General features: G+C 47.5%; 3 protein-coding genes across 11 annotated transcripts; 1 reads left to right on the top strand and 2 right to left on the bottom strand.

The window, feature by feature from the left end:
* The first annotated feature begins 22 nt into the window (after positions 1 to 22).
* Positions 23 to 5347, top strand: TMEM140 (transmembrane protein 140). 7 transcript variants are annotated; one of them, XM_018910052.3, is made up of 4 exons: positions 23 to 174; positions 2152 to 2270; positions 2897 to 3007; positions 3792 to 5347. In XM_018910052.3, exons 3-4 carry the CDS (start codon positions 2995 to 2997, stop codon positions 4427 to 4429), a joined length of 651 nt encoding a protein of 216 aa, XP_018765597.3. In that variant the 5' UTR covers positions 23 to 174; positions 2152 to 2270; positions 2897 to 2994; the 3' UTR covers positions 4430 to 5347. The 7 variants fall into 7 exon arrangements, with proteins under 7 accessions (XP_018765597.3, XP_050839578.1, XP_050839571.1 ...); XM_050983621.1 differs by having other exon boundaries at positions 3504 to 5347; XM_050983614.1 differs by having other exon boundaries at positions 2897 to 3164.
* CYREN (cell cycle regulator of NHEJ) lies at positions 5224 to 8968 on the bottom strand. The gene is made up of 4 exons (XM_050969909.1): positions 8949 to 8968; positions 7124 to 7349; positions 6646 to 7032; positions 5224 to 6329 (listed from the first exon to the last, which is right to left on the bottom strand). The coding sequence occupies exons 1-4, from the start codon at positions 8966 to 8968 to the stop codon at positions 6096 to 6098; spliced, it is 867 nt and encodes a 288-aa protein (XP_050825866.1). The 3' UTR covers positions 5224 to 6095.
* Positions 8765 to 27237, bottom strand: WDR91 (WD repeat domain 91). 3 transcript variants are annotated; one of them, XM_050983571.1, is made up of 15 exons: positions 27081 to 27237; positions 25230 to 25409; positions 24041 to 24247; positions 23123 to 23206; positions 20873 to 20997; positions 18904 to 19081; positions 18477 to 18635; positions 16226 to 16425; positions 15623 to 15773; positions 14073 to 14167; positions 13604 to 13772; positions 12795 to 12903; positions 11227 to 11339; positions 10262 to 10459; positions 8765 to 9396 (listed from the first exon to the last, which is right to left on the bottom strand). In XM_050983571.1, exons 1-15 carry the CDS (start codon positions 27201 to 27203, stop codon positions 9232 to 9234), a joined length of 2256 nt encoding a protein of 751 aa, XP_050839528.1. In that variant the 5' UTR covers positions 27204 to 27237; the 3' UTR covers positions 8765 to 9231. The 3 variants fall into 3 exon arrangements, with proteins under 3 accessions (XP_050839528.1, XP_030093823.1, XP_050839533.1); XM_050983576.1 differs by having other exon boundaries at positions 9248 to 9396; positions 10262 to 10488; XM_030237963.2 differs by lacking the exons at positions 24041 to 24247; positions 25230 to 25409; positions 27081 to 27237 and having other exon boundaries at positions 23083 to 23206.
* Between the last annotated feature and the right edge of the window lie 90 nt (positions 27238 to 27327).

Raw genomic sequence — 27327 nt, 5'->3', positions numbered from 1 at the left:
TCAGAACCGAAAGAGAAAGCAGAGATAACTATCTGCACGTGACAAAAACAGGCTGTGGGGACAGCCACCAGCCAGCACAGCACCGGCAGCAGCCGCAGCCCCGTTTCTGTCCGAGACCGGCTCCACAGCCCTCTCCAGCGTGTTTCAGCTCCGCACCCACGCAATGGGCAGCCCGTAAGTATCCTCCACTGACACCTCCGCCTTTTTAATGTCACTGGCATTGGGGGGAACTGCCAGGAGAAGTGGTCTTGAAGGGTGCAGATGTCTTGGAGAACCCTCCAAGACATCTTCCCCTGCTTTAAGACGCTTTAAGGGCAGTTCCTCCACAGTCTGCTCCATTTGTTGCTGGTTGGTTTCTGTTTGCCAGCAATCCTTAGCTTGTCAGTGGCCTTTCTTCACCCGTGGATTCTCTGCAGCTAATCCTGCCTGAGGGGGAAAGGCGATCCGGATAGCTGGGATGGGGAGGTGGTGCAGGGACAGGACAGATGTCTTGAAGGAAGAGTGTCATGTCCGAAGCATGACGCTTTCCCGTAACTCTTGTACAGCATTTCTCCCCTCAGCAGCCAGGGAGAGGGGAGACAGGGAAGTCAAACTGTCTGGGGGCTCTTCAGTGCAAAAGGAAATGCCCATTCCCTCGCCTTCTTGCACTCAGCCCCACTGCAGCGGCATCCAGTGGCTCCCAGAGTTGCTCGTCCCTGCACAGGTCCTGTGCCAGAGCTGTGTGTGCCTTCCTGTCCCCCTGCCCAGGCGCTCTGCCAGCTGCTTGCCGGAGAAAGGCACAGCCCCAGCCTGGCAAGGGTGCCCACCTGCCTGTGAGCAGCAGAGGAAAGGGCTGTGCGGTCCCAAAAGCACAGAGCGTGCCTAGGAGCCTAATCTCACACACAGAGACCTCAGGGAGCTCCGGAGCCATTCACATGGGGCCTCTCTCTGCCGGGGACACTGAGACACAGAGCTCTCCCAGTGTGAAACCCAGTGTCTCCATCAATGCCAGTCCAGGAACAAGGAGGCTGACTCCAGGCTGGGGCTTGCTGTGCCATGTTCAGGTTCCCCTTTCTTGCACCTTTGAGAAGGAGCCACAGTCTCCCATCCAAAGGCACAGACACCTCCTTAGAGGCAGCGAGACTGCCTCTGTCTGGGAAAAACCCAAGCTGTACACTGGGTGAGAGCTCTTTCCTGTTTGTCTCTTGCTTCTCAGCCAGGCTGCTGCTAAACCTGCCTCCCTGATGAGCTGCAGAGCTCACAAATGTCCTGTCTGTGGCTGTGCTGTGGCAGGGTGCCAGGTCTCAGCCTTCACTGCCTCCAGGCCAGTTCTCTATCCAGCTGGCACAGGGCCATCCTAGGCATGTTTCTGGGCCTATCAGTCACACAGGGACAGCGATTTACCTCCTGGGTTGGGCTGGGCCGGGGAGGCAGCAGGAGGCAAAGATGCCAGCAATTTAACCATGAAGAGAGGGACATAGCTGGGAAAATATGTCCTTACACACATGAGCCTCAAAACAGAGCAGAGGGCAGAGATACCATGGGCTTTCCCAGGTCCCTGTACATGCAGAGATCACACAGCAGCACAGGGTCTCTCAGGTGGCTGTCCTCCACCCCTGCCACATGTTACCATACTACCATAATACCTGATAGAAATTTAATTCTCTGTCCCCTCTCTAGTAATATGTGCAACTAGGACAATTTTAATAGCTTTTACATTTTATGGATGCCGAGGGAGTGAGTGTGAGATGACTGAACAAAACTCCACCTTTCTTCAAGCCTGCCTTCCATAGGAAACTGCTCTAAAGAAATACAACAGCAAGGGTTGGTGGGTGGGCAGGGCCAAGAGTCAGCTGGGCTGTAGTGGTCCCAGCCCTGAGGTCTAACAGAAATCCCTGGAGACCTGGTCAGCCTCCAAGTGCAGCTTGTTCTTCCTCTGAGGGTAAGGCAGGACAGCAGGAAGAACGATGGGTGTGAGCCCTTGCAGAACAGGGAGAGGAAGAGCAGCAATGCCTGGGTGCAGGAGACCATGTGTGAGACAGACAAACCAAGCGACAACACTAGGGGAAAGAGAAACAGTGGGGAAATTACATTTCACCAGAGGTCTCATTTTGCAGCACATCCTGTGCCCAAGCATAGATATTTTCGTGGTTGCTTTGGTCTTCGTTGCAGATTCAGAACAATGGGCGTCCTCCATGTGAGCTTTCAGTCTCTCCAGAAGCCCTTTGAGAAGAAGCCCTCCAAGGGAGGCTACAAGAAGTGAAAGAAAAGCAACCAGGGGAAGTGGACAGGTTGGTGTCTGATGCTGTGATGACCTCCCCCCCTCCATGCTGTGTGTTTCTCTTGGAAGAAGTTTGAGACTGAGAAGCTTCATCTTTGTGCTCATTAAACAGTTGCCCCACTTCCAAGTTTTTCAGGGAGAGATGAGGAGTGGGAGGGGAATGCTGAAAGGTCTCTAGTCAGAAGCACTGCCACCAGGGCCTGAGTACATGTTGAGTGGAGTCTCTCCTGGCACTCCAAAAACTCAGAGGCTGTACCAAATTCAAAACCAGCTTTGGGTGATGGTCTAGGAGGATATCCAGGTTACCACAGATTCACAGACTACTCTGAACTGGAAGGGACCCAGAGTCCAGTTCTTAAATAAATGATATACCACTGGGTAATAGGCAGTGGAAGGGGACAGTAGGGCCAATGTGAACTTCTTAAAGGAAAGGGGTAAATTATTCTTAGCAGATGAAGCTTGTCAGAGGAAGGAAGAGTTAATTGCAAAGCCTCAAGCCTGAGGCTGGGCTTGAAGCCAAGGTCCCTTGAGTCCTGTGTTTATGCCTCTCTGCAGACCTGGGTGGACAGTGCTTCAGTGCCATGTGGCTCTGCAGGCAGTGATAGCCTTTCCTGATGCTACCTCCCTGTTTTTCAGCGGGAAGCAGAAGCCCGCAGGACGGCACTAGAGGACAGTACACATTCCGGGGAGAGGAGCACTCGGGTTTGCCAGCCAGTCTGAGAGGAGCAAGGTGGATGGCAATCACAGGTGTGTCTCAGTAGCACCTATGTCCCAGTGGCTGCAGGAGGATCCAAGGTGCCTCTCTGAGCTCAGCACCTGCCTGTCTGTGTAAGGCACTGCTCCCCAGGCAACCAAGACAGAGGAGCACCATGTCTACCAGCCTCAGTGGGTAGCAGAGCTCCAGGTATTCAGTCCTGCTCTGCTCAGAAATCTACAGGCATGCAAGGACCTGTCTGTGAAGCTTAGATGCTGGAAATGGCCACCCATGTCACACCCATATCAATTGCACTGGGTGTTCCAGAGCTATAGGACAAGGGCAGGGAGACAAGGGGAGCCCTGCAGTTCAGATCCTGTCACGTCTGCACTTTTACTCAGTAGCCCAAAGATCACAAGGGATGTCCTTGTCTGATAAAAACTGAAAGAGAGGCATTATCCCAGAATAGCTCTTATCATGCTTATTACCAGACAGCAGTTTTTCTCTCCTCCCATCCCTGCAGTTTGCTGACAAATGCCTCTTTTCCAGTGAGACTGTGATGCAAAGGGCATGTTTGGAAATGAGTCATACTCTCCTCCCAGTACTGGTACACACATGGGACATCATTAAGCCACCTTTGCTGTGACCGAAAGTGCACCAAATGCACCCCCCTCAACCCAGTAACACATGTGCAGCTCAGTCCTAGGCAGGACTGAGACACTCCTGTTCTGTTTGCAAGGGGAGTGCCTAGACCCCAGCCACAAGGCTCAGAGCCCATCTTGGGAAGGGTGCCATAAGAGGCAACAACTGAGGGGTCCCACTCGTGTTTTGCAACAGGCATCCCCGCAGCAGCTTTTACCATGGTAGCAAGAAAGCATGCAGGCACCAGGATGGGTCTGCTGCCACAGAGGTGTACCAAGAACCTGCTGCCCATGCTGGCTTTACTGGAGACTGTTGGGACGTTGGCCTTGATGTCCTACGCTCTGCTGTACGAAGCCGGAAACCTGGTGAACCTCCCTGACAAACGCATTGGCTTTTACAACTTCTGCCTGTGGGATGATGCAGCTGGGGAGCTGCAGTGCCTGGACAGCAAGCATCTGCAGGCAATGGGCATCAGTCTACTACAACTGGGACTAGCCAGGGTTTGTGTGTATTCCTGCCTGGTCTTCATCCTCTTCCACCTCCCTTTTGTTTTAAATGTGAATTGCACAGGGCAGGGAGAGGGATGGAAGATGATTCACATCATACTCTTCATCAAGATGATTATCCTGTCTGGAGGCCTGGGTATGTTTCTTTTACAAACCTCGCAGTGGATTAATCCCTCTGATTTCACTGGAGGCTTCCTGGCACTGCTTGGGACTCAGGCTCTGCTACTGCTCCAGATTCTCACTGTCACTGTGTACCTCAGCTGGGCCAAGCACACACATATGTGTCAAAACCATTTAACTGAGGAGGCCCTGCCCACTAAGATTTGACAGTGAAGGAGATGAGAGAGCTATCGGTAATATGATTTAAAGTTGTGATCCAAATACAGCTTTACTCCCTAGAAAAAATCTGATTCCCAGTCCAAAGGCTCGTGTCCAGCCATGCTCTGGCATGTTGCTGCATGCAGCATTCCTGCATCAAGCTGGCAGCAAACTGCAGCCACAGCACAGCCACAGCACAGAAGCTTCCCAGGTACAACAGCATGTAACACCCCTCAGTTTGGGGCACAGCATCAAAGTGACAGCACTTGTGGCCCCAAAGAGCAGGGAAGGTAGCAGAACAAGCATACAGTGGGCACAGCCCTCTGCTCATACCTAGTCTAAGGAAAAATGTTGCTAGTATCTCATAGAATGTGATTAAATTTGTAATTAACTAACAAAATGCTTTTAATACATTTTGCCCTACCATATAACAAAGATAAGGGAATTTAAAAACAGGATATGTAGATTATGTTTAACTAGGAACTAACAAATGTTCAGGAAAATGTAACCAAATAGGTAATTTCTTCATAAGTAGACAGGATACATACAATTTAAAATAAATAAGCAGCCAATCAACAACCAACCTTCAGGGCTGCAAAGAAAGCTATCTAGGACAATACAGAAGTATCACTAGAAAGAAGCAGGTTTGTAGTTTGAAAACAACAGACTGGGCATGCACCAACTAAGAAAGTGCAATAAAAGGAGGATTAAACGACCAGAAAAACCCCGACAGAGGGCAGTAATAATCCCTAAAGGACACTAGATGGCAGAAAAGACTGAAACGGTTAACTCTGTGCATATAATAAGTTTTCAAAACCGGAGTTTTATTTGTAGTGAATATGTAACAGCCTTGTAAGTACGTGCTGCATTAATTCATCCAGTGGTTGGGAGAATTTATGAAAATAAAGAATGCCTGCTTAACAGTGATATTCTTTGCAGTTGAGTGAATTTGTTTCAAGGGAAATGAGGGTCTGTCTTCTCTTGCTACAGCCTTGGTGGGGATGAGGCTGGTGATTTGACCGATTCTTCATTTCAATACATGCTGGCCTCATGTGGTTTGTTTGTCCTTCTTTTTTTTTTTTGATTGGGAAGAGGATACTGAGCCATCTTCATCCCTTCCTAGACCCCCATGCATGCTGCCATGGGATCAGCCCCCTCAGGGCAGTCACCTGCTCCCACATGTGTTCCTCAGCATTGGGAAGACTCCTGGAGTCTGGAGGCAAACAGCACCAGGCCCAATGGGAACAGCCTGCCAGGCCCCACTGCAGCTGTGACAGAGGGACCACAAGGACAAGGGAGCCCCCAAGGCTGAACCATGACCATGTAGCTCTGCCAGCAAAGGTCTTCCAGGTCAGCAGCTCCCTGCTCCCCTCCATGCCCAACACCAAACCACCAAAGGGATGCTCACAGAAACCCGAATGGCCTCTTTTATCTGCCCATGCTCTGAAATGTGAAACAGAAACGAACACCTTCTAATCTGGAGCCAAATCCCCCTGAGCCCAGCACAGAGTGGGAGAACTGAGTAGCTCCTTCCTTTCCCCCTCTGGCCTTCCTGGCTATCCTACACAGCAGATGGATGCAGAGCCCCCCTCCAGGCCCTCCTCCCACCGTTCCCAGGGCCGCGGGAGGAGACATCCTCCCCATTGTGCCCTCTTCTCCTCGTAAGTCAGAGATGTTAGCTGAAAAAGATCTCCCTGACGTATTTCAGCACATCGTCCTCAGAGTTCTCCCCGCCTATCCCCTGTGCGCCAGCACCAGCACCAGGAGGGGATGGAAGTGCCGGACCGTGGTCGCTGCCTCCATGCGTGTTGGCCGTGCTTCCAGGAACCTCCTCTGGTGTTGGCGGGATCTCCTGCTCCTCTTCGCTCCGGGACCGGGCCTTCTTTTCACCTTCCTCGCACTGGAGATTCTGATCAGAGGGAAAAAACAACAAGTGCCGGCCGTGCATGACTTCACGCCGGGAGCACCCCAAGGAGCAGGAGGGCAGCCCACTATGCCCGTGAGCCGCGCCCCGCCAGGCCCACCCCGGCCCGCGGCTCTGCTCTGCGGCGCAAGGCAGGGTGCAAAGGCAGCAGCGCCGCTGGGACAGAGAGGAGGGGACCGGGAGAGCCATGCGGCACCGGCAGCGCCCGCCGACTCGCCCAGAGAGGGGCCGCCAGGGAGCCGTGGGCAGCAGCGCTCCCTGCCCGTCCTCCGGAGCCCTGCCACCCCCACCCCCGGCTCACCTCGGCCAGGACCGCCAGGGCCACCTCCAGCAGCTCCGCCTCGTTCATGCAGTACAGCGCCGCCGGCCTGGGCAGTGCACAGGGGACGCTCAGCGCGGGCAGCGCACGGGCTCGCCCTCCCGCCCGCCGTCCCGGCCGCTCCCCCGCCCCAGCGGCGCTACCTGCGCCCCGCCGCCGCCCGCCGCCGCCCGGCGCTGGGGGACGGAGCCGCCGCCACCCGGCCGTCCGCCGCCGCCCCCATCCAGGCCGGGAGCTGCCGCCGCCGCGCGCCCGCCGCCATGCCCACGCGGGGCGGTGCCGGCGGGGCGCCTTCCGCCCGTCACACCGGGGCCGCTTCCTCGCCCCACCGGGAGCGCAGGCGAGCTGGAAAAGCAGCCCCAGGCCGCCCTAAAACCCAAGTCACGACAAAGCCCCGTGCTTGATCAGGCAGGCAGCCACTGAGGCCGTGCGTCCCTCGATATTCCGTCAAGGAGCAAACGTGGCTCTGGGCCAGCTGCGGAGCAGACAGCCCGTTGGGAACGACGCGTGCCAGCCTCCGATCCCCTCCGAGCCCCCGGGCAGCCTGGCGGGCCGGGCCCGGCGCCGCCCCCGAGCGCCCTCTGCAGGCCCGGGGGCCCGGCAGCAGCGCTCCGCCGGAGCGACCGGGACTCGTGCCGGGAAGAGAGGAGAGTGGGGAGCCTGGGCCAAGGATGGTAAAAGCCCCTCTGGGAAAACAGCAGGCTGAGCATTGTTCGAGCAAAAGAGCATGTTCATCCCTTCCCTCCAGGCTTCTGGCACAGTATCAACGTTGTACTAATGCACAATCATTTTGCATAGCAGCCTTGGCCTGGTGCATGTTTTTTATACTTACTTTCTTGCCCTGTTTAGGGGGATTTTCTTTTGCTCATAGTCCTACTTCTGAAGCCAGCCTGAAAGCAGTCTCCCTCCAGAAACCTCAACTGACCCTCTGTGAGGGCTGGAAGATAACATCTGGAAGAAAGTAACATCTGTGGTAGTGTTCAGGACCAGATTAAACGGGACTTTGGAAGGTGCCTGTGCTCATGGCAGAGTTGCAACTAGAAGAGCTTTAGGTCCCTTCCAACCCCAACCATTCTGTAATTTTGTAATTCTAAATTCTAAAACCCCTATGCAACGTAGTCAACACTGCAGGGCTTGGAATACAGCCACAATCTGTCTTGGCCTTTTGAGAGGCAAACAAAGGCTCCCATTTGAGAGCTCTCTAAACTCTCAGACTAACCCTGGGAATTCCTGAAGCCAGTTTGAATTCAGCACTGGATTTGAGGAGACATTAGCTCAGACTGGCATGAAGAGCAGTTGAACCATCAGTATCATATCCCACTGAGGTGGAAACCCTGTACTTAGATGTCAGTCTGGCAGAGGACATGTTAGTCTTGGAGAACGGAAGGTGGGGTTATAAAATGAGTGTAGTCAACAGGAGCAAGTTACCCCACGGACAACAGGTACCTGTAGCATGAATATGCCTGTAGTGAGGATTTCAGTATCCAGCAGTGTTATCCTTGAACAGCTGTCTGTGAGAATGGCTACCCATATGGCTCATGAATGGCTGTTCATTTTCCAGCAGAGTGTTGGTGGTACTGCCAAAGAACAACAGTACCACCAACTCCCAATACAGGCCAAGGACATAAGCAGCAGAAAGCTCCATGGCCATGTGTAAGCAGATGAAATGTATCTGCTTAGTCCATTCAAAGGCTATGCAATACCTGAGCACAGCACTTGCCCTGATGTTGGGGACTTAGGGGGAGAGGCAGCTCCAGTGACAGAGAGCTCTATACAGGGCCAGACTGGTCGTGGCCTCCCTCCCCTATCCACCATCAGGTACCCTGCTCGGCATTATGTAGCTTCTGAACTCCAACACAAGTATTTCAAAGTCTGACTCAAATTTCTGCTCTGGTTGGTAGCAGATACCTATGGCAAGGTAGCACAATACATCCAAGCAAACGCAGTTGGTTTTGTTCCTGGATGTCTGGTTCACCACGGTGTGCAGGTGTGGTGCTGGAAGCACCTGGTGAAAACACAAGAGCTTTTCTGCATGCAGGAGACTTGGCACATCACTGCCCTCACCACCCTCCATGTTTTGCAGCAACTGCTGAACAAAGCATAGAGTTCAAATGCAAGGGAATATTTTCTTTTTACAGAAGAAAAACAAATAAAAACAAACTAACAAAATCATAACAACAAATGTTATACCCAAAGAATACTCTGGTTTCTCATCAGCCTTTCCAGTTTGAGTCATCTTATTGTCATGCACTGTGCTGCCTCATGCTTGCTTCCTCCAGCCTCACCTTCTGCAGAACCTTGACATGACCACAGCCTTTTAGCCACGTGCTACTCAAGACTCCCTAACAGAGGGAAGTCCAGCTGCCACAATGGATTAGTGGAGACTTATTTTTCAGTGCTGCCACTGATCCAGTCCCATACTGGCATTCTGTTGCACAGTGGTTTGGCAAATGTAGTTATCAAGAATGAGGGACTTTGCTTTGCCTTCTCTCCCACGCAGTTTGTTCCTGTGAGTTAACACTGGGGTTGTCAGCTCTATTGCTCTTTCCCCCTTCAGTACTGTCCAGGTTAAGACTTTTGAGCCAGCAAGGTTGTTAATTTAATTTTCCCATCCATAGAAGCAGTGAGGCAGGTGCCGCAGTCCATGGCTGTGCTCCAATCCACTGTGACAACAGGAGCTCGGTGTCCTCCCAGGGAAAGGCAGCTCTCCAGAACCTTTTCCTCACCATTTAACTAAAAAGAAGGAAAGCATAAGATTTTAAGGGGGTATGTTTCTGCAGTGGGGGCAATGCACCCGACAAGACAAGCCAAAGCCTGATAGACTCTGTATCTCTAAAAGCATGCAGAAAGCATGCTAAGTAAGCAGAAAATCAGAGAGATACTGAGATGTGTGTAGCACACACAGGAAAGGAAGCTTCCAGTCTCACTACAGAAGCATGTGCTCTCAGGCAGCTCAACTTTTGACTGAACTGCAGTAATTGAACAAGGCAGGCTAAGAGCATACACTGATGAGAATCACATAAGCCTAAGCTATAGCTCATGTTAGTTCAGGTGCTCTGAGTGCCTCAGATGCAAAGCAAAAATTCCATCTAATCTGCCTTGCAAGAGCATGGGCATGTGATAAGTAACACTTGTTAATGAAGTACAGAGATTTGGGCACTGGGAACCATTCAGCCTTACCCTTTGTTTAATTTTAGTACATGGTAAGGGACAAGGATCAGGCTGGGTCTAACACAGAATCAGCAGACACAGAAGGCAGATTGAACATGAGCACCAGTCAACAATCATACATTCTGCATTGAACTGGCATGTATCTATACATTTAAAAAGTAATTAAAACTTTGTCCTAGTCACTTGGACACTAAAAGCTAGGCTTTAAGAAAAGGCACAAATACCCCAGCTGTAGGACCCAAACACTTAATGTACAGTCACTACACACTGCTGAAATGCACACTGTGTGAAATTGAGCAGTAGCTTTGACAGAGCCAGAACGGGCATGCATTGCTTAAAAACTTCCAGTGGCTGCTGTTGCACCCTTGTAAGTAACAGAAGTATGTATGGATACTTAAGAGTACTCCCCATCACTTCTCAGACTTACCTTAAAAATTACTCCCCCAGTAGAAGAACATGTCAACATGTAATTGCCCTCAGAGTCAAAAGCAAAAAGCCGTCCTCGTGGGAACTGGACTTGCTTGTAGCCACTGTACCCAGACAGAATAAAAGGACCTGTAGCTTCCCTGGGGAGGTCATACTCAGACACCTTTGAACCACTTTTATGGATGTTCCACTGAATAAACTAGAATGAGAAAAAGAGATGAGAAAAGCCTATAATGAAATTAACCGGGATGCAAGTGCAGTTGCCTATTTTTGCTTTTAAGCAAAACAGTGGGTACTCCTCACAAACAGAAGATGGCATTTTGACATCTATACCTAAATGACTATATTAATAGAACACAGGCTGCAAAGGCTGTGAGAGTGCCTTCTATCCAGGCAAAGATATTCTCTGCCTTCCTCAAGCACTACTGCCTATGTGTCTTTCCACACTGCATGCAGTACTCTGGTAAAATCTTGCTTAAACTCCTCAGCCAAGGTCCCTCCCTGAGTCACACCTCTCTCTACTGCTGAAGACTGAGGAACTGCAGAAATTGAAGTGTTTATTATAAACAACAATAAAAATTACAATAACAATTATAAAGTGAGCTGCTGACGAGATTTATGCAAAGTGGCCAAGGATATGCCTCCCTGTGAATCCCAGATCTCAAATGTGGTCATCTCAGGGGCAGAGAAAGGTCATCCTCACATGGACTGTCTAGGAAAAGGATGTCACCAACAGAAGGATTTGCACACAAGGTCAAAGACAGTTCCAACTATGAATACATTTTTCAGCCACTCTCTCTGCAGATTACCTGGAGCAGGGAGGTACTGCACACTTAAGATTGCAGTTAGCAGCCCACATTTCATCCAGAATCTGAGCATATTTTTATGATTGTCCCCACCATATGGAGAACACTCCAGAAGTGACCTCTCTGCCAGCTGAGCAGTAGGAGGTCATCCCCAGCCTACCTTGCCATCCTCTCCTATGCTGTAGACTGTGTTCTCATCATAGCTGAACTCCACGGAGTAGACTTCCCCATCGTGTGCCTTCCAGCTCATGGCGCACTCGTGCTGCTGCATATCTGAGGGGAGAACAGTACTGAACACTCCTCCTACTCACACAGAGCTCAGGTGAAGAGAGGGAGGCCTTTTATGTTCCTGAGGTCCCTGTGCCAGCCCTCCAAACCAGCCTGGGGGAGCACAATCCAGTCCCAGCACCCCGTGCCTATACTTCTGCTCTCACTTTGGCCACAAAAATCATTGTCTATAACTACTGGACTTTACAGGGCTGCTCATACACTCACTGTCAACTGCAGGCATTCTGCATCCAAGCATCACTGGCCCTCCTCCTCACCCTGTTGTCCTGCCCATCCTCCTACCTGCTGACAGCTCTGTCCTCCCAAAGACCTGGGACTGCAGCCTCTACCTGAGCCAGAAGCAGATTCCCCATTCAAAGGTAGGAGGCCTGAGCTGTCTTTATTGCAAGGACAGGCTGAAGAGAACAAAAACCTGAGAAACACAAATTGCTCCCAAAAGGAGGATTGATGTGAAACCCTTACATTTAAATGGAAGGTCTCACATTAATTGCTTTCCTCACAACTCAGCCTCTAGTGGTACTGCTCTCTGGCACAGCACAAGACCACATGGCTTAAGAGCAAATTCACTCTCCTCTTCAGCAGGAGAGAAACAACAAATCCAGCAGCACTGCCAGGGTCTCCAGCCAATGTCCTCCAGAAAAAGTCTATGTCAATTCAATCCTGAGAGCTCCTGTGGAGACAATAGCTTCCACCTTGGTCTCCAAGCATATCATATAGCTGCCTCCCTGCTATGGGCAGCCAGCTGAGGACGAGGGACCAACTCACTACTCAGCTTCACAAAAACATTTAAGTTAGAAAAGACCTCCAAAATAATCAAGCCCAGCTGTTACTTTAACACTGCCAACTGCACCATTAAACTGCACTCCTAAGTGCCACATCTGTAATATCTTTCAAATACTTCCAGGGATGGTGACTCCAGCACTTTCTTGGGTAACCTGCTCCAGTGCTTGACAATCCCTTTGGTGACAGAAGTTTTCCTAATATCCAATCTAAACCTCCTCTAAACAGTCTCAATGCTGCTTGAGACTGTTTCCTCCTGTCTGATCTCTTGTCACCTGGGAGAAGAGACTGACCAACACCTGGCTACAATCTCCTTTCAGGTTCTTGTAGAAAGCAGCAGGGTGTCCCCTCAGTCTTCTTTTCTCTAAGCTGAAGAACCCCAGCTCCTGCAGCCACTCCTTATGTACTCCAGACCCTTTACCAGCTTTGGTTTTGTTCTTTGGACACCTTCCAGCCCCACAATGTCTTTCATGTAGTGAGGGCCCCAAAACCCAACATGCTGTTTGAGATGCAACCTCAGCAGTGCCAGGAGCAAGGGAACAATCCGTTGCCTCATCCTGCTGGCCACACTTTTTGTGATACAAGCCCAGATGCCAGTCTTGGCCCCCTGGCCTCAGAGCTGGCTACCAACCAACACCCCCAGGTCCCTTTCCACTGTACCAAAGAGACGAACAATGCCATCTGCAGCCCCGGTGACCAGAAGGTTGCCATTGTGGTTGAAGGCTGTGCAGTTAATAGCAATGGGCTCAGGCTCCAGGGAGAACTGCAGCTGGAAGGGAAAATCTGCATAAATGCTGAGAAATGGAGCTGGGGGTGCTGAAGAGCTGAACTCCAGGGAAGGAAGAAAGAAAGATGGTATTTAGTAACAAGAACTCTGGTTTGGAGCCCTACACCTCTAATGACTACAGACTTCAAGGTCTGGCTGCGGCATTTTACTGTGACACTAAACCAGCAATTCACCTCAGCCAAGCCACAGCTTTCTTGGCCATGGCCTCAAGGTTGCAAAACCAGCTTCTGGCAGGCATTAGCTTGAGTATGTTGCTTTCTCCTACACGTCAGGGACAGCACTCCACTTAAAAACAGGGAAGGCAAGAGAAACAGCAGCAACGAAAACCTTTCAGTACAGTTCAAGTGGAGAAAGCCTCAGCAAAGCATCAATCAATCCACTTGGGATATTTCCAGTCACAAACTGTACAGCCATGATAGAAACAAGGCCATGGACTATTCTGAAGAATTCCTCAGAAAAATCCCAACACACCAATAAAACAAAAACATTTCACCCAATCCAGCAGCTACTTACATTATTTATTTTTATCCTGAGTGTGACAGAGGGGAAAGGAGGAAGGAGGAAAAAGAAGGGTGTTGAAAAGAAAGTCAGCATCATTTCCAAAGAGGGCTCCTAGACATTGAAACAGAAGACATTCACTCTGAGCAAGCAGACTGAGAAAGAAAAGAAACCCAGCAAGTACCTGCTGTTTCATTGTCTTAGTGTCCCACAGTAGCAGCTTCCCAGGAACTTGGTTCATGCTTTTGCCCCCAGAGTTGATTACTGAGAAGTCAATGTGGGAGACAGGGCTCTGGGCTGCTGCAGAGCAGACGAAGGAGGCACCACTTGGGCTGCAGGCAAGCGAGAGGATCCTGAAACACAGGCACATGGTCTGAATCACCTCTCTCCCGCAGCTGCCTCAAGCAAAACACTCACCTATGAGCTCTCCTATTAAGAGTCTGCATGACAGAGTGCACTGTAAAGGAGGGCAGATTCATCTGCTTAGTTTTCAAGTGTCTCCCATTTACCTGAACAGTTTTACACCGCTCAGGCAGGGACTGCCCTCTAGATGAAGGCTGGATAGTCCTGCAGTTGCAAAAAAGCAGCAGGAACATTATTATGTTTACTATTTTATTTATATTTATATACAAAAATCGGTATGCCAGAGTTACCTGGGCATGTCTTCATCAATGCTGATTTCACAGAGATTCTTCTTTGCTTCTGTGTCATAAAGACGAACTGTCCCGACCCCACTGCCAAGCAATAGCTTGAAACCAGCAAGGAAGTAGATGGAAAAAGTGTGAGTGAGCAATACAATGATGCTGGCCAACAACCACCAAGACTTAGGCATTTTTTTTCTATTTATGCATTCAGACTAAATATTACTCCATTCTGGTACATCCTGTCTTCCCGTGCAATCACACAGAGTGGGACTACCCCAAAGCCACAGAAGTCAGAGTAAAAACCCTGCCTCCCAGTTAGAAAAAGATCTAACAGGCACCAAGATGGCATAAACATCACTTTCTAGATCATGGCTCAACCCTATGGGATGCAAAACATGTATGGAGTCTCAATATCTAGGGGTCCAAGTAAAGAGAAGCTTAAGATTTTTAATTGTGTGCTAAAGAGAAATTCAAGCAGAAGCCAACTCCTTTCACTCATGGGAAGATGAAATCATCCAGAAGAGCTCAAACATGCTTTATCAATGGTGTTACAATTTCAATTAAAATTTAAGTCATGAAGAGATGCATTATAAAAGAAAATTGAGCAAGCCAAATCTTTGTTGCTTTAGTGCCCAATTTGCTGGTGAATCCTACACATACTTCAGAATGAAGAATCTTTCCATTAGCAAGAAGAAAATTAATTCCACAAAGCAGAAGAAACATCATCACAACAAACAAAGTGCAACAACTGCATTGACAACCTGCTTTCTAAAAGCCAAAGAAGAGACAAGCTGTAGCACCAGCTCTTCACAGGTGGCATTTTGGGGTTAGCAAGCCACACACTGTCAGTGCCAAAATGCAAATAAATACTGCCTCTTTTGCAGGCCAGGCTCCTCATACAGCCCTGTATCTGCCAAGGGAGGGCATGAAACACTAGCAACAGTTCAAGGACTCAAAGGAATGCATATCATTTAAGGTTCCTCTCTAGTAACACAACTAGAGAAAAAGGGATATAGGAAACATTTAAACTTCCATGTTATTTAAACAAGATCCAAGCTCCTCATACACACAAAAACCCTCAGCTCTTAAGACACCAGTCTAGAACTGGCCATGGAGCTTTTTTCACACACAAGTAAAATGCCCCCCCTACAACCCCATTTCCCCTTCTCTGCTGCTGGCTCAGGGTATGAGTAAAGGTCTACAGCTCTCTGCTGCAGGCCTCCCACAAGCTGTTGTACTCAATTGCCTCTGCCAGTCTTTACAAGTTGCTGTGTGATCTGTGTGAAGACAGGCATTTCTCTCGAAGGCACTACTTCTATCCTGCAGCTGTACCACACAGCACTTCAGAATTTCTGTTTCAGGGCAAGCAGTGGTGAACTCCTTGCTCAATACAAAGCATACACTCCCCACTCTAGTTCTTTTTAGACCCTAGAAGTTCCCTGTGTCCCCCTGAAAGTGGAAATTAACTGCTGCCCAATCTTATCCCCAGTGCAGCTGTCTAGAAGTGAACATGCAACACGGCCCCAGATCTGCTGCACTTCCACACACAGACTACTCACCAGCCGATCACGCTTGGTGGCCCATTCCAGGGACAGCAATGGAGATTTGGAAATGGATGAAGCTTTTGTTTGCATTATGGGGTTAAAAGACCAGACTTTGATGACCCCATCCACATCCAAGCTGGCCACCCTCCGTCCAGAACAATCAACCCTGTGTGTAGAATGAAACTGATGGGATATTCTTTTCCCTCAACTTCTTAGATGTAACCCACTAATCCTTCCTTTCCTGGCTACACACGAGTTCCTTCTGCAGGAATTAGCACTTCTTTGCACTACTTCCTGCTCACTTCACAGTAACTGGCACAACAAAGCACACTAAGCGCCAGGCATAAAGCATAATGCCCTTAAACAATACCTGCTTTCCAAGAGTTTCTTCCTGACTAGCATTGCCCAATCACGAATATCTCTGTCCAAATATCTCTGTCCTTTCTCACATGTAGCACAAACTACATGCTATTTCAGTCACACCAGCCTGAAGGTCCAAAAACTGAGAGTACATGTCCAATGTGCTAGACAGAACAGAGGCTGGGAGAAAGAGGGCAGACACAGCTGATCCTTCTGCAGAGGCTTCTACAAGACAGCCCTCTCCTGCCAGTGCATTACCTGCAGTACATGATGGATGAATGGTGCTCCCCATACTCCTCCTGGCTCAGGACGATGAATGGCTGCTCCTGCCGAACCCCCACAGCCTCTGCACTGCTGCCAGGCATTTTGGTTGAAGTCTCTGTTTGCTCAGCATGCAGCTCTGAGCATGGTTCTGCCTCAGCTATGTTAGTATCTGTTTTCTTCTCAGCACTTTGGCCCTGAAGGAAGAAATCCTGTGATAAATACAAGGAAGAAGCTCCATATCAAGCTCCTCAGCTACCCCAGCCTGCTGGGAGAAAAAAAAAAAGAAGCTGCAACAAAACAGAAGCATTGTCAGCCCAACACTCCTTCTGCCAGGGACCTTTCTGAGGACAAGGACCATGTGTTGCACAACTGCACTATTTAATATGGCCTGCTTAGCTGTTGAGTCCTGTATATCCCCATACATGACCAACTATATACTTTCCTGTAAGAATGAAAAGAACTGCAGCATTTCTAGCATACCTCAGCCAATATCAGAGGCCCATTTACATGCCATTAGAGCACAGATTCACAAGAAAATCAACATATTTCAAGGAATTCTTGCAGTCAGCAATATCAGTTAAAGTCCGTATAATATGCAGTTCAGCAAACCTGCACAAAAACTTGGCTGTCAAGCTCCAGTGGATGGATTATCCTCATCTGCCAGAGATTTAGATTGTGCACACTGGAGTCACCACTGCAGCCAACTGATTGATGACAACAGTAGAGCTGACATATGAGTCCAAAAGCTTAAAACCCAATTTGACAGGACAGACAGAACAAATGGATTTTTAGGAAGTGACGGTATCTAAATGAGACAAGATCTGCACTGCAGAAATGTTTGGAAGCAGCTTAGTCTTCCCTTGCCACCAGAAGATGAACAAGAAGCAGATACAGCACATAAGGTGGTAAACCATTTGCTAGCATTCTTTTGACAAACCATTCTCTGAAAGTTAAGTGTTCCCAAAATGGTATTGGTATTGATGGTTATGAATTCCTGTTCTGTAACACATGCTTGCCTAATTTACAGTAGCTTCTCACCAGGACCAATGGATCAAGCACTACATAATCAAATCATCTGAAATCACAGGGCTAGAATAGACTGGGAAATAAATCCAAGAATTATTCTGCTAGTTAATGTGGGGAGGTAACAACCAGTTAATGACACTCATGTGAAAGAAAACAGTGCCAACCTTTCAGTTTCCTTTTTGCTCACATGCTTTGAGTACAAGAGAAAGTTAAAGAGTATCACGCTTCCCCAAGAGCACAAAGACCAATCTTTACACAGCCCAAAAGAATCACTGCCTTAACATGGAACATTCTAGAAAAAGGGAAGTGAAAGGAAACTTACTGGGAAATCAGGCTTTGCAATTTTCCAACAAACGCTGAAAGTGTTTTAGATGAACCACAAACAAAAAAGGTCTCTCAAGGCCTTGAATGCTGAGTGACAGAGTAACATCTCTTTAACCAGCACTCCCACACACAGAACTGCCACACTACAACGGGGGAACAGCCCCTCAGCACTGTCTCTCCACAAGGCAGAATGTCTCATACAGACAAAATAACAACGGCTGAGGTGCTGTCTGTGCTCTGTAGTTTTTGACAACGTGGCTGCTGAAAGCCAGACAGCACACAGGTGAAGCAGTGTGCTGAGCTTCAGCAGTTGAAGTCCAGGAGACAGGTTTATTATTTCATTAGATTTTAAGGCAGAGCACACCCCCAGGCAAAACTGCACCAATAAAGTACAAAAAATTCCAAAAAGCAAATATTGCTAGGAAAGCAAATTCCATTCCTATCCAGGAAATTTTTATACTAGTTTTTACTGTCCTACACAGAGCCTGTATAAATCAACATAAGCACCTACAGGAAGAGAACTCACTTTGGCTGGATGAGTGAGCCAAGTTCATGAACCTCAAGTTCACTGAGGAATGGGGATTTTAACAAGGAATTTGAACACAACCACTGAAAGTGAATCAAACCTTAATGAAGCCTCAGGACCAGGCTGTTGAAAAACATAGAGACAAAAGACAATTCTTCTTCCACCTGAAATGCCAATACTGATTAACTTCCAGGGACAGAGAAATAAACCAAGTGCAGAAGGAGCTGATTAACTACAGACATTAACCTTTGATACAGTTATTCTGACTACCAATTCCAAAGCTTAAAAAAACACTTGCACTTGTTTTACCACTTAGATTTACAGAAATACAAGCCTTCTGCCTCCCAGCCCTGCAGTGCTGACCAGTACCTGGAAGGTCCCTTTTGACAACAGTTCCTTCCTTTCTTTCCCATGCTCTTGCAAGCGCTTCTGCCGCTGCTGCAGGGAACTGGACTCGCCTGCCACTAAACCACTGAAGTGGCTCTTCCCATCCTTAGAGCTCACTGCTCCTTCTTTTCCTTTGGCACTCTGGAAAGCAGAGAAGTGACTGGGCAAAGTCATGCTTCTAGTAGGCTGCAGAACAAAAAGCAAAAGAAGCAGCAAAGCAACCAAGCACCTGCAAGGGCTCCACAAGCTCTTAGATAACAATAGCTGTTCTTGTGCTGCATTCAGGCCCAGCACACATTTGCAAGGCAGGAAAGGACATTTAATTTTTCAGGTGGAAGCAGAAGCTTGGAGCAGTGCCACGCTGCAAGTTAATTCCTCAGAGACTGAGCAACTTTCAGTTCAGAATTACCTGGTGATTTGTTGGTTCTTTCTTCCCTAGCAGCATACTGCTAGCCTGCATTGGAGAAGCCCCACTTGAATGGATTGGTCTGGAAGGGCCCTTTTTACTCTGGGAGAGAAAGGAGGACAGAAAGCCTCCCCGGGACTGTAGAGAATGTGCTGTACTTCTCTGATTGCAGGTCATATCACTAATGAAAAACACAAAACACCACCAAATAGAGTATGAAAGTGTAGCAAGGCAACCAGCCCAAAGACCACCCAGTTGAGTGAAGTGGCAGTTGTTTGAACCACTGCAAGATAGATGTTAATTTCCAAGGCAGTGCACCACTATGCACTAAAACCCTATTTGAAAATATCCTGTTAGTGCCTGGAGCAGGTCATTACAGTTACTGTAACCAAAAGCTCACTTCTCAGAGATGCCACTGAGACAGTGAGCTCAAACTGCTGCTAAGTCCCCTTTAGAGGCACCTAAAACTCCTTCCACTCCATCTGGTTTGTTTAGAAAGACCCTAAGGGAAAGGCAGGGGAATTCAGATTTCTGTATGACTTATTCCGATGGGATTCCCAATTCATAGCATAAAACAGGCCTACTCTGAGAGACTTTCAGCATCCAATACTTCACTGAACACCCTCTGATAAACAGCAAGTTATGTTCAACAATTTTATGGCACAAGCCTTCAATATCTCAAAATCCAGACCCAAAGAAAATAAGAGAGCTACAGCCCATCTGTATGATTATAAACACCTAGCCCATCTGTATGATTATAAACACCTCCCTTCTCAGTCCACAATGCCAAGAGCAGCAGCTGCTTTCCAGAACATAACTGTCTGACCTCACTCTGCTACAGCTTCCTCTGAGAGCAGAGTGGCAGCAAGGGCAAGGGGAATACAATAATCTTCACTGTCTATCCACTCAGCAGGGATGGAACTATTCTACCAAAGCTGGGCTTTGGGTTAAACAGAGCCATGAAAACAAGCAAATGAACTGGTCCCCAGACTAGGAGATAAGCTGCACATGCAAGAAATGCCACTTCTTAGGCAAGTTTTTCTAATATAAATGGACAAAAATAAATACAGGAATAAATTACCCCATCCCTCATGTCACACTCCTCCATACATGCAGATAGCATCAGGGCTTTCCACATAGTTAAAAAAACATATCACAAACTAAACTCTCTAGCCTGTACTGTGCAAAGACTGCAGAGCTGTCACCAAGATAGTTTAATAAACACTTAAGTCTATTTAATAAGACAAATTTTAGATTAAAACATTTTGTGTGTAGTACCTGCTACCTCTAAACTTCTGTCACTGGCAACAGGATAATTTAATCAATCCTATTTCTGTCCTGTACTGGGGCAAAAAATAACAGTTAAAGAAGCTGTATCACTGTGTATGTTGCCCAATTTCCAGAGATAGGCACAAAATAGATGTAGTCATAAAACACACTTTTAACTGCAGCAAGTTCATGGGGAAATCTGTGCATAACTGAGCCTCACAGAAGAGAAGCTCTTTCTCCCTTGACTTTGCAAAAGCAAGGAAACATCCCTGTGTAACAAGAATCCCTTTGGGTCATACAGTAACAGTATCTACAAAACAACACAGGGCATTCACCTATGGCACTGCAGGCACTCAAGTAAATTGGAATCAAGAGCCAATCCACTTCACTTGAGCAATACTGCAGGTACTGCACTGCTGCCAGTGCCCTAGATGCCCAGAACACCTTGGTGCAATGCTGACAGCAGAGCATAATCACTTCCATGTGTGCTTGGGCTCTCACTGGTTTGCAAGACCTCCCAAAATATGAGAGAGACACCTGTCATGAATTCCATTAAACCTGCTTAGGTCACCATAATGTCTGACTGGATGTCTTTCTGCATTGAATCCCAAGGCAGGGGACATGGAAATGACCCTCCAGGAACCTCCCTGACTCAACAAAAGCAGCAGAGCCTGTCCCCAACTCTTCTCCTGCAGGCACTCACAGCTCAGAGTCCCCTAGTCGATCCATGTTGGCCACATATGCAGGCAACTTGTGATGCAGAACTGTTTGTTCCACCTCCAGTTCCTCTTTCTTCATGCGGGAGGATTCAGCCTGCAGAGCGAACAGCTAGGACAGGAGAAAAGAGCCAAGTAAACACGGGGTCACTGAGATTCACCTCCTTCCCACTCACTGAAGTTGTTTACTCCTTTTATTTCAACAGCTCTAGAAGGGCGGGGAAGGAAAAAAGCTGCTCTGACTGGCTGAGCACCACATTAGTCCAATTAGTCAAAACAATCAGTACTTTAGGCACATGAAACTGGAGCCCACTTAAAACCCTTCATTGCTCTCCTCGGGCTGGCCGTGGGGACATTAGTGGTGCTGGGAAACAAGAGCTGGGCAGGGCAGAGCTCACCAGCCCCTCTCCCTGCAGGCAGTTTGAGGCCAGGGCAAGGCAGGCACGGAGCCTAGAAGGTAATCTTCTTCCCGCAGCTAAGGGCTTGCTGAACTGGCAGGGTGCACCAAGGTCAGTGAAACCAGGTCACCCTGAAATCCAGCTCCATACCCTGTGCAACTCCTTCCCAGGCATGATAGTGAGATTTATCTCCACATTGTGGAGAAAGAAAACCATCTCTTTTTCCCTTTAGTAGAGAGGAACCTCAGGATGCAGCTTTCTGGCACAGATATGGTTTATGCCTGTGACTCTTACATAAAGAGTTCCTCAGGCTTTTCTGTTTCTGTATGTTTGTTTTTCAGATATATTTCTTTTTCTTTTTAACACACTATTTATGGAAAGAAAATACAGGAAGAAAAATGAGCTTTAGAAATCTAGCTTGCTATTTATGTATTTGCATTGTTTCAGCAGCATAAAACAGAATCACTACTTAATTTCAGCTAGCGTAAAATTCAGTATTTATTGACATCCTTCTTTAAAAACCTGTATTCTAGAGATAGCTGGTTCCCCCTCTGAGCCTAGCAGTTGACTAAAAGGGAAAGTCTAGTTTTACTTCTGTCAATTTGCCAGAAAACTTCTATCCAGACTGCAAATGATATCAGCCAACATGCAAAACACAAACCATAGGTTTATTCTGACTAAAAGTAAAGAATACAAAATTTGAGGAAATTAAAGAGCTCTACTGCAAAACATAGCTCATCCTCTGTCCCTACTCACTGACCATCTTTGCAGAACCCTCCTGTCAATGTTTGACTGACCTTCTAACTCCATACAGTACACAGTGACAAATCTTGGGTTTTTTCCCAAAAACTGCCTCCTTTTTAAAAATCAATTATTCCATTTAACTTCTATTTCTAGGACAGTGTTGAACAGCTATTAAAACAGTACAAACAGAAAACACAACATACAATGTTTTGTAACACAGGAGGTAAAGCACAAACTTTACTGAAGTATTTATACAGAAAGAGCTTTTCTTGGTATGTTTGAGGAAGCGAAATTAAAGTTCTGCTTACACAAATAAGCCTTCCTACTTGTATGTGATCATCCACATGTGATCTATAGTTTAGAAAGTTCTTAAACTGCAGATTTCACAAATTTCTCTAACAGAAGTTGTATGTGGAAATGACTGACCCATGTTACACCCTTTCCCTAAGTATCTGCTGATGATATGGATATGACATGGAGCATTTTGTCTGAACTAAGGGGCCCTTCTTATGGCTTACTGTAAGATCTAGAGGTGGGAAACAGACACTCACAACATTTCCATTAGTTGATCTAAATTGCTTTAAGTATGTATCAAACATGGTGAAGGGGCCATTTCAGAAGTAACAGTTTCTCTTTGCCAGAATTTACTATCCATTTCTATTGCTTCTATTTCTCTATCAGCTAAAACCTGGAAGTGACTGAGTACTATTCACAAAATCAGCCATACATCCTTTCCAAGCCATTCTATAACTCTACGACACACATCCCCCTAACCTGCTACCAGCTTCACCTTCTTTTGACTTTGCACTGTAACAGAAAACGAGTTTGTGTGGTATTCAGTCACCTATCAGACAGCACAGGGAGGGGAGACAATCACCTCCGGCAGAGGGACAGGAATATCCTAAACATGCATTTCACAATTAAGTTTGCTGGAAACAATTGAATGATAAATCAAAGTAAAACAAAAGACATAAGGAATCTGCCTTAGAATAAATGCACCAAACAAAACAGTAACAATGTTCTCAAATGGATGGAATCAATTTTACAAAACTCACATCACACAGTCAGCAGCTAAAGAGTGATCTCAGTTCTGACCTTATGCCGCAACGATTCATTTTCTTCTTGTATGAGATTGGTCCTGAGACATTCAGCTTCAAAGTTCAGTATGACTGGAACTGGTAAGCAGTGTTAAAGAAAACTGAGGTGATAACTCATGTGCACCTGGCTTAATTCTAAAAGCCAGCACTCCATACTGGCCATTTCTCTGTAAAAACAAAGCTGCCCAGTCCATGCAATTAGCAAAAAGTAGGTGCACAACCAGAAGATTAGCAACAGCTGAAGTAATTAAGTCAACTTTTCACTTTGCTGTTGCACAAACTATTTCATGTGGGCTTTGCAAGGATTTTTAGATTATTTCTTTTTAGAGTTGGAAGTGGAGGGCAAGAGAGGTTCTATTACTGCTTTACTGTACACTGAACAGTTCAAGATGAGCTGTATTCCAGCTGCAGCATAAGCCTGCCCATCACCAAACAAGACAGAACTCTGTAGTGCCTAAAAACTTATTCCTGCCAAAAATCAACTGCTCTATTATAATGAGCTGTCACTAGGCAATGTTGTGAACATAATGTACCCAAAGAAGGATCTAACAGCAGATGCCAGTACAGTTATAGATTATGACCCAAGGTTGTATGACTGTTTTGTACTATGTCAAGCAAAGAGTAAAACCATTTCAAAACAAGATGTGCACAGGATTTCTAGTCACTAGCATGAGGATGATTCAGCATCAGCAACAATCATAATTGTTTTGCCCAGGGAATACAACATATCATTAGATAACTGAGCAGTAACTATTCCAACTCCTCTGGTAAACACCAACTAACTCTCTATTAAGTCTTGGCTGTAAAAAATCACCTGAAAGGAGGAAGTTCCAGAGTACTATATCCTTGGCATAACTGCTGAAAGTATACCACTAGGGCAAGGGAGATTTAACTATTAGTTGCAAAGAAGGATATGCATGCACTGAAATAAGACGCTCAGGAAGTTGTGCAGAGACACGATGAACGTATCTGCCCACTGGCGTGAGAAATAGGTAGCAAAGGTGGGGTTGGAGTCTGGAGCAGGCAGGAAGGGCAGGACAAACCAATCCTTCCACTCGGCCTGGTTCTGGAGCTCGGAGGCCTGCTTGAGGAAAAACTCCTGTGCCTTGTCATTGCGGCCATTCTGAAACACAGCAAGAAGAATAGGGCTCACTAATGCCACCAGATTAGATCCATTAGGTCGAGGAACTTTAGCTTTTGTGAGGAACACAACAACAACTATTTTCACCACAATGACACAACAAGTGGTTAGTTACAGATTCACCAGGAAACAAAAGAATCCCAAATACGGTAGAAGAAGCTCAGAAATGCACTTAATCCAACCTTCTTTGTAGTCACCACCATCCTGTATAAAGGCTGAGACCAATCGAACCAAACGAACTGATTTCAGTTAAACCAGTGCAGAGCACACTGACATGAGCATTCATATACAGGACCAAAGTATAATTCAAATTACTTAAGTCCACAGCACATGCAGCTTGAAAAGGTTTCCAGCTGACACATTATGCAGACAGGACTGTAACACCTCAGGGTAAGCACATGGCAAAAAAAACTCATGAAAAAGCACACTTCTGGAAAGATGTATTAGATTTTGACTCCTCCACTAACACCTGGATCTTCAGTCAGAAAATGGAACCAAGAAGAATCAAGGGAAGAATATACTCCATTGACTTTCCAGGATTAGAACAGAAAAAAATCTGTTTCATTCTAAGTTCATTATTTTCTGTTCTATTCATAGCAAGCAAAAAGACATTAATTTTCTCTTCCACATTTCCTTGTTAAAGTTTGAACCTTGTGTTCTCTGCCAGCATCTAAGCTTACTGAGCAGGACTGAGCTAGCAGTAGTGTTATCCTTTCTGAAGGAAACCTGTCTTTATGCGAGTGTGAATTACCTCGCACCCAGTAAACCATGTTTCCCTGTTGCCCGAGTTTCCCTATCCTGCACACAAGCTTGTCATGTGAGTCTGCATCAAACTCCGCACTACACTCCTGATCATGACACATGAACTGCTTGTTCCCAACCCAGCAGGCCTGGCAGAGGCTCACAATTGCTTCGGTTTCAGAGACCAGGACCTTTGCAAAGTAGCCTAAAAATGAAACCCCACCTGAACAGCATGGACCAGGTAGTATCGGAACAAGCTGGTTTTCAGCTTGTTCACCGTTGGCCGGTACACGTCTTCCAGACGGCTGAAAAGGCGTCGGTCCAGATAACTCCAGTAATCCCGCAGGGCAGCCAGGTCGTAGCTCTGCACAAACTGCTGCAGCTGCTCCACTATCTTATCCACCTAGAGAAGGCAAAACAGGAACACTTCACTCATGGGAGGGCCCCTGAGGCACAAGACTTTCTGTAACTTAGAGCTCAGAAGCTGCAACTGCTTTAACTGTACAATCCTTATGCATTAGCAATTTTCTAATCCTGGAAACACTCTGCATTTTGCATTAGCATTCTTCCACTCTGCAGCACTTTGCACATGAAGGAAAAAGAAACATGACAGAGCACAGCCAAACAGATTTTGACAGGAATATCACATTTTGTTGAACCCGACTGATGGATTTTTTTGCAAGTAAGCAAAACTTTCCACCTCCTTTAAAAGCCTGTTGATAATAATAATAATAATAATAATAATAATAATAATAATAATAATAATAATAATAATAATAATAATAATAATAAATGTGATTAAATGTTTAAAACTCAAGTGCAGCATCTGAAAAAAAGTATTATTTTTAGACTAAAAGGAAAACTACCTGCATTTAGCCAACAGAAAGAGGAAGTCAGTTCTGCTCCATTGCAATTTTTGAAGTACCTTTATCTTTAGTAACATCATCTACTAACAAGGCAAGCATAAAATTTTGCAGAAGGATTTTTTTTCTCATTATGTTTCTTTAAAAATCATTTCTGCAATATGAAAAAGGCAGAATGGTACTGTGGGAATAGATTTTTTGTTCAGTGGTTTCTGATGGCCAAAACAGGCATCAGAAAAAGAAAAAACTGCATCCTGTATAAAATTAAAATAAGGTTGTTTAGCATGTGGTTTGCTCTCCCCTCATGACTTAGTATCTTAGGACATACATAACTTTTATCTCTGTGGCTTCCTACAGATATAGAAAACTGAAGTTTGTTACTCCAGCAAACCCTTCTTGGGCAACAATGCACCAGCAAAGTGCGCGTGTTTTAAAAAATAAAAGCAACGTGCTTTATTAATGATAAAAGTAGTGCTTATATCACTGGTTAAGAAAAAATCTGTTCAAAGCACTACATTCGGTGCCCAAAACTGTTGCTACAGGAATACAAAGTTCACATAATGGACTGAAACTGGATTTTTGATACTGGCAGATTCTGTGCCAATGTCCACGCGTTAGTCAAGGCAGCTGGTACTCAAGACACACAAACTAACGAGCGGAGCCGTAAAGCCGCTGGATAAAAATCCCTTGAGGGAGAAAATATGCAGGCAAAGGAATGTCTTCCTGCCCTCTCGGTCCGCAGGTCTCCTCCGTTCTTCTCGAAGCCGGGCGGGTCCCAGGTCGGGCGCAGGGTCCCCAGCGGGCCAGCGGCGCGGAGCGGCTGCCAGGAGCTGCAGCCCCCGGCTCGCAAGGCAGGCGAGGGGATGGAGCCCCCGTCCTGCGCTGATGGGCCCTGGAGCCGAGCGGGAGGGGAACCTTCAGCCGGCTACAGCCCCCGCCAGGAGGCTGCGCGTCCCTCAGCGGCGGCAGGGCGGGCCGGGCGGCTCCGGGATGCGGGGTCCCGCCTGAGGGCCGGCCGGGCCCCGGCGCCCAGCCCAGCCCAGCGGGGAAGCGCGGAGGCTCCGAGGGCTCCCTCCGCCGCCAGGCCCGCTCCCCTCACCCAGCCCTTGGGGCGCGAAGAGGCGCCCGCGGCCCGCCCAGGGAGCGCGTCCTCCTAGGGTGCACCCGGCGCCCAGCGCCCCGCCGGCAGCGGGGATACGGTCGCCACTTACCCGGAAACCCTTCTCCCGGTCCGCCTTGATTTCGGCGTCCAGCTGCTTCAGGGCGGCGGTGAAGCCGCGGAAGAGCAGATACTCCCGCACCAGCTCGTCCGTGCGTTCCGCTGCCGCCGCCATGGGGGCCCCGCGGCGCCGCCGGCACCGCCCGCCCACGGCACGGGGGCGGGGAGGGGAGGGGATGACCCGGCCCAGACCAGCCCCAAACTGGACTACAACTCCCAGCGTGCCTTGCGCGCTTCTT

Source organism: Serinus canaria, chromosome 1A (genome assembly GCF_022539315.1).
Source record: "Serinus canaria isolate serCan28SL12 chromosome 1A, serCan2020, whole genome shotgun sequence".
NCBI classification, from domain to species: domain Eukaryota; kingdom Metazoa; phylum Chordata; class Aves; order Passeriformes; family Fringillidae; genus Serinus; species Serinus canaria.
The sequence above is the reverse complement of the archived record's forward strand: the minus strand, read 5'-3'. Positions and strand labels throughout refer to the sequence as shown.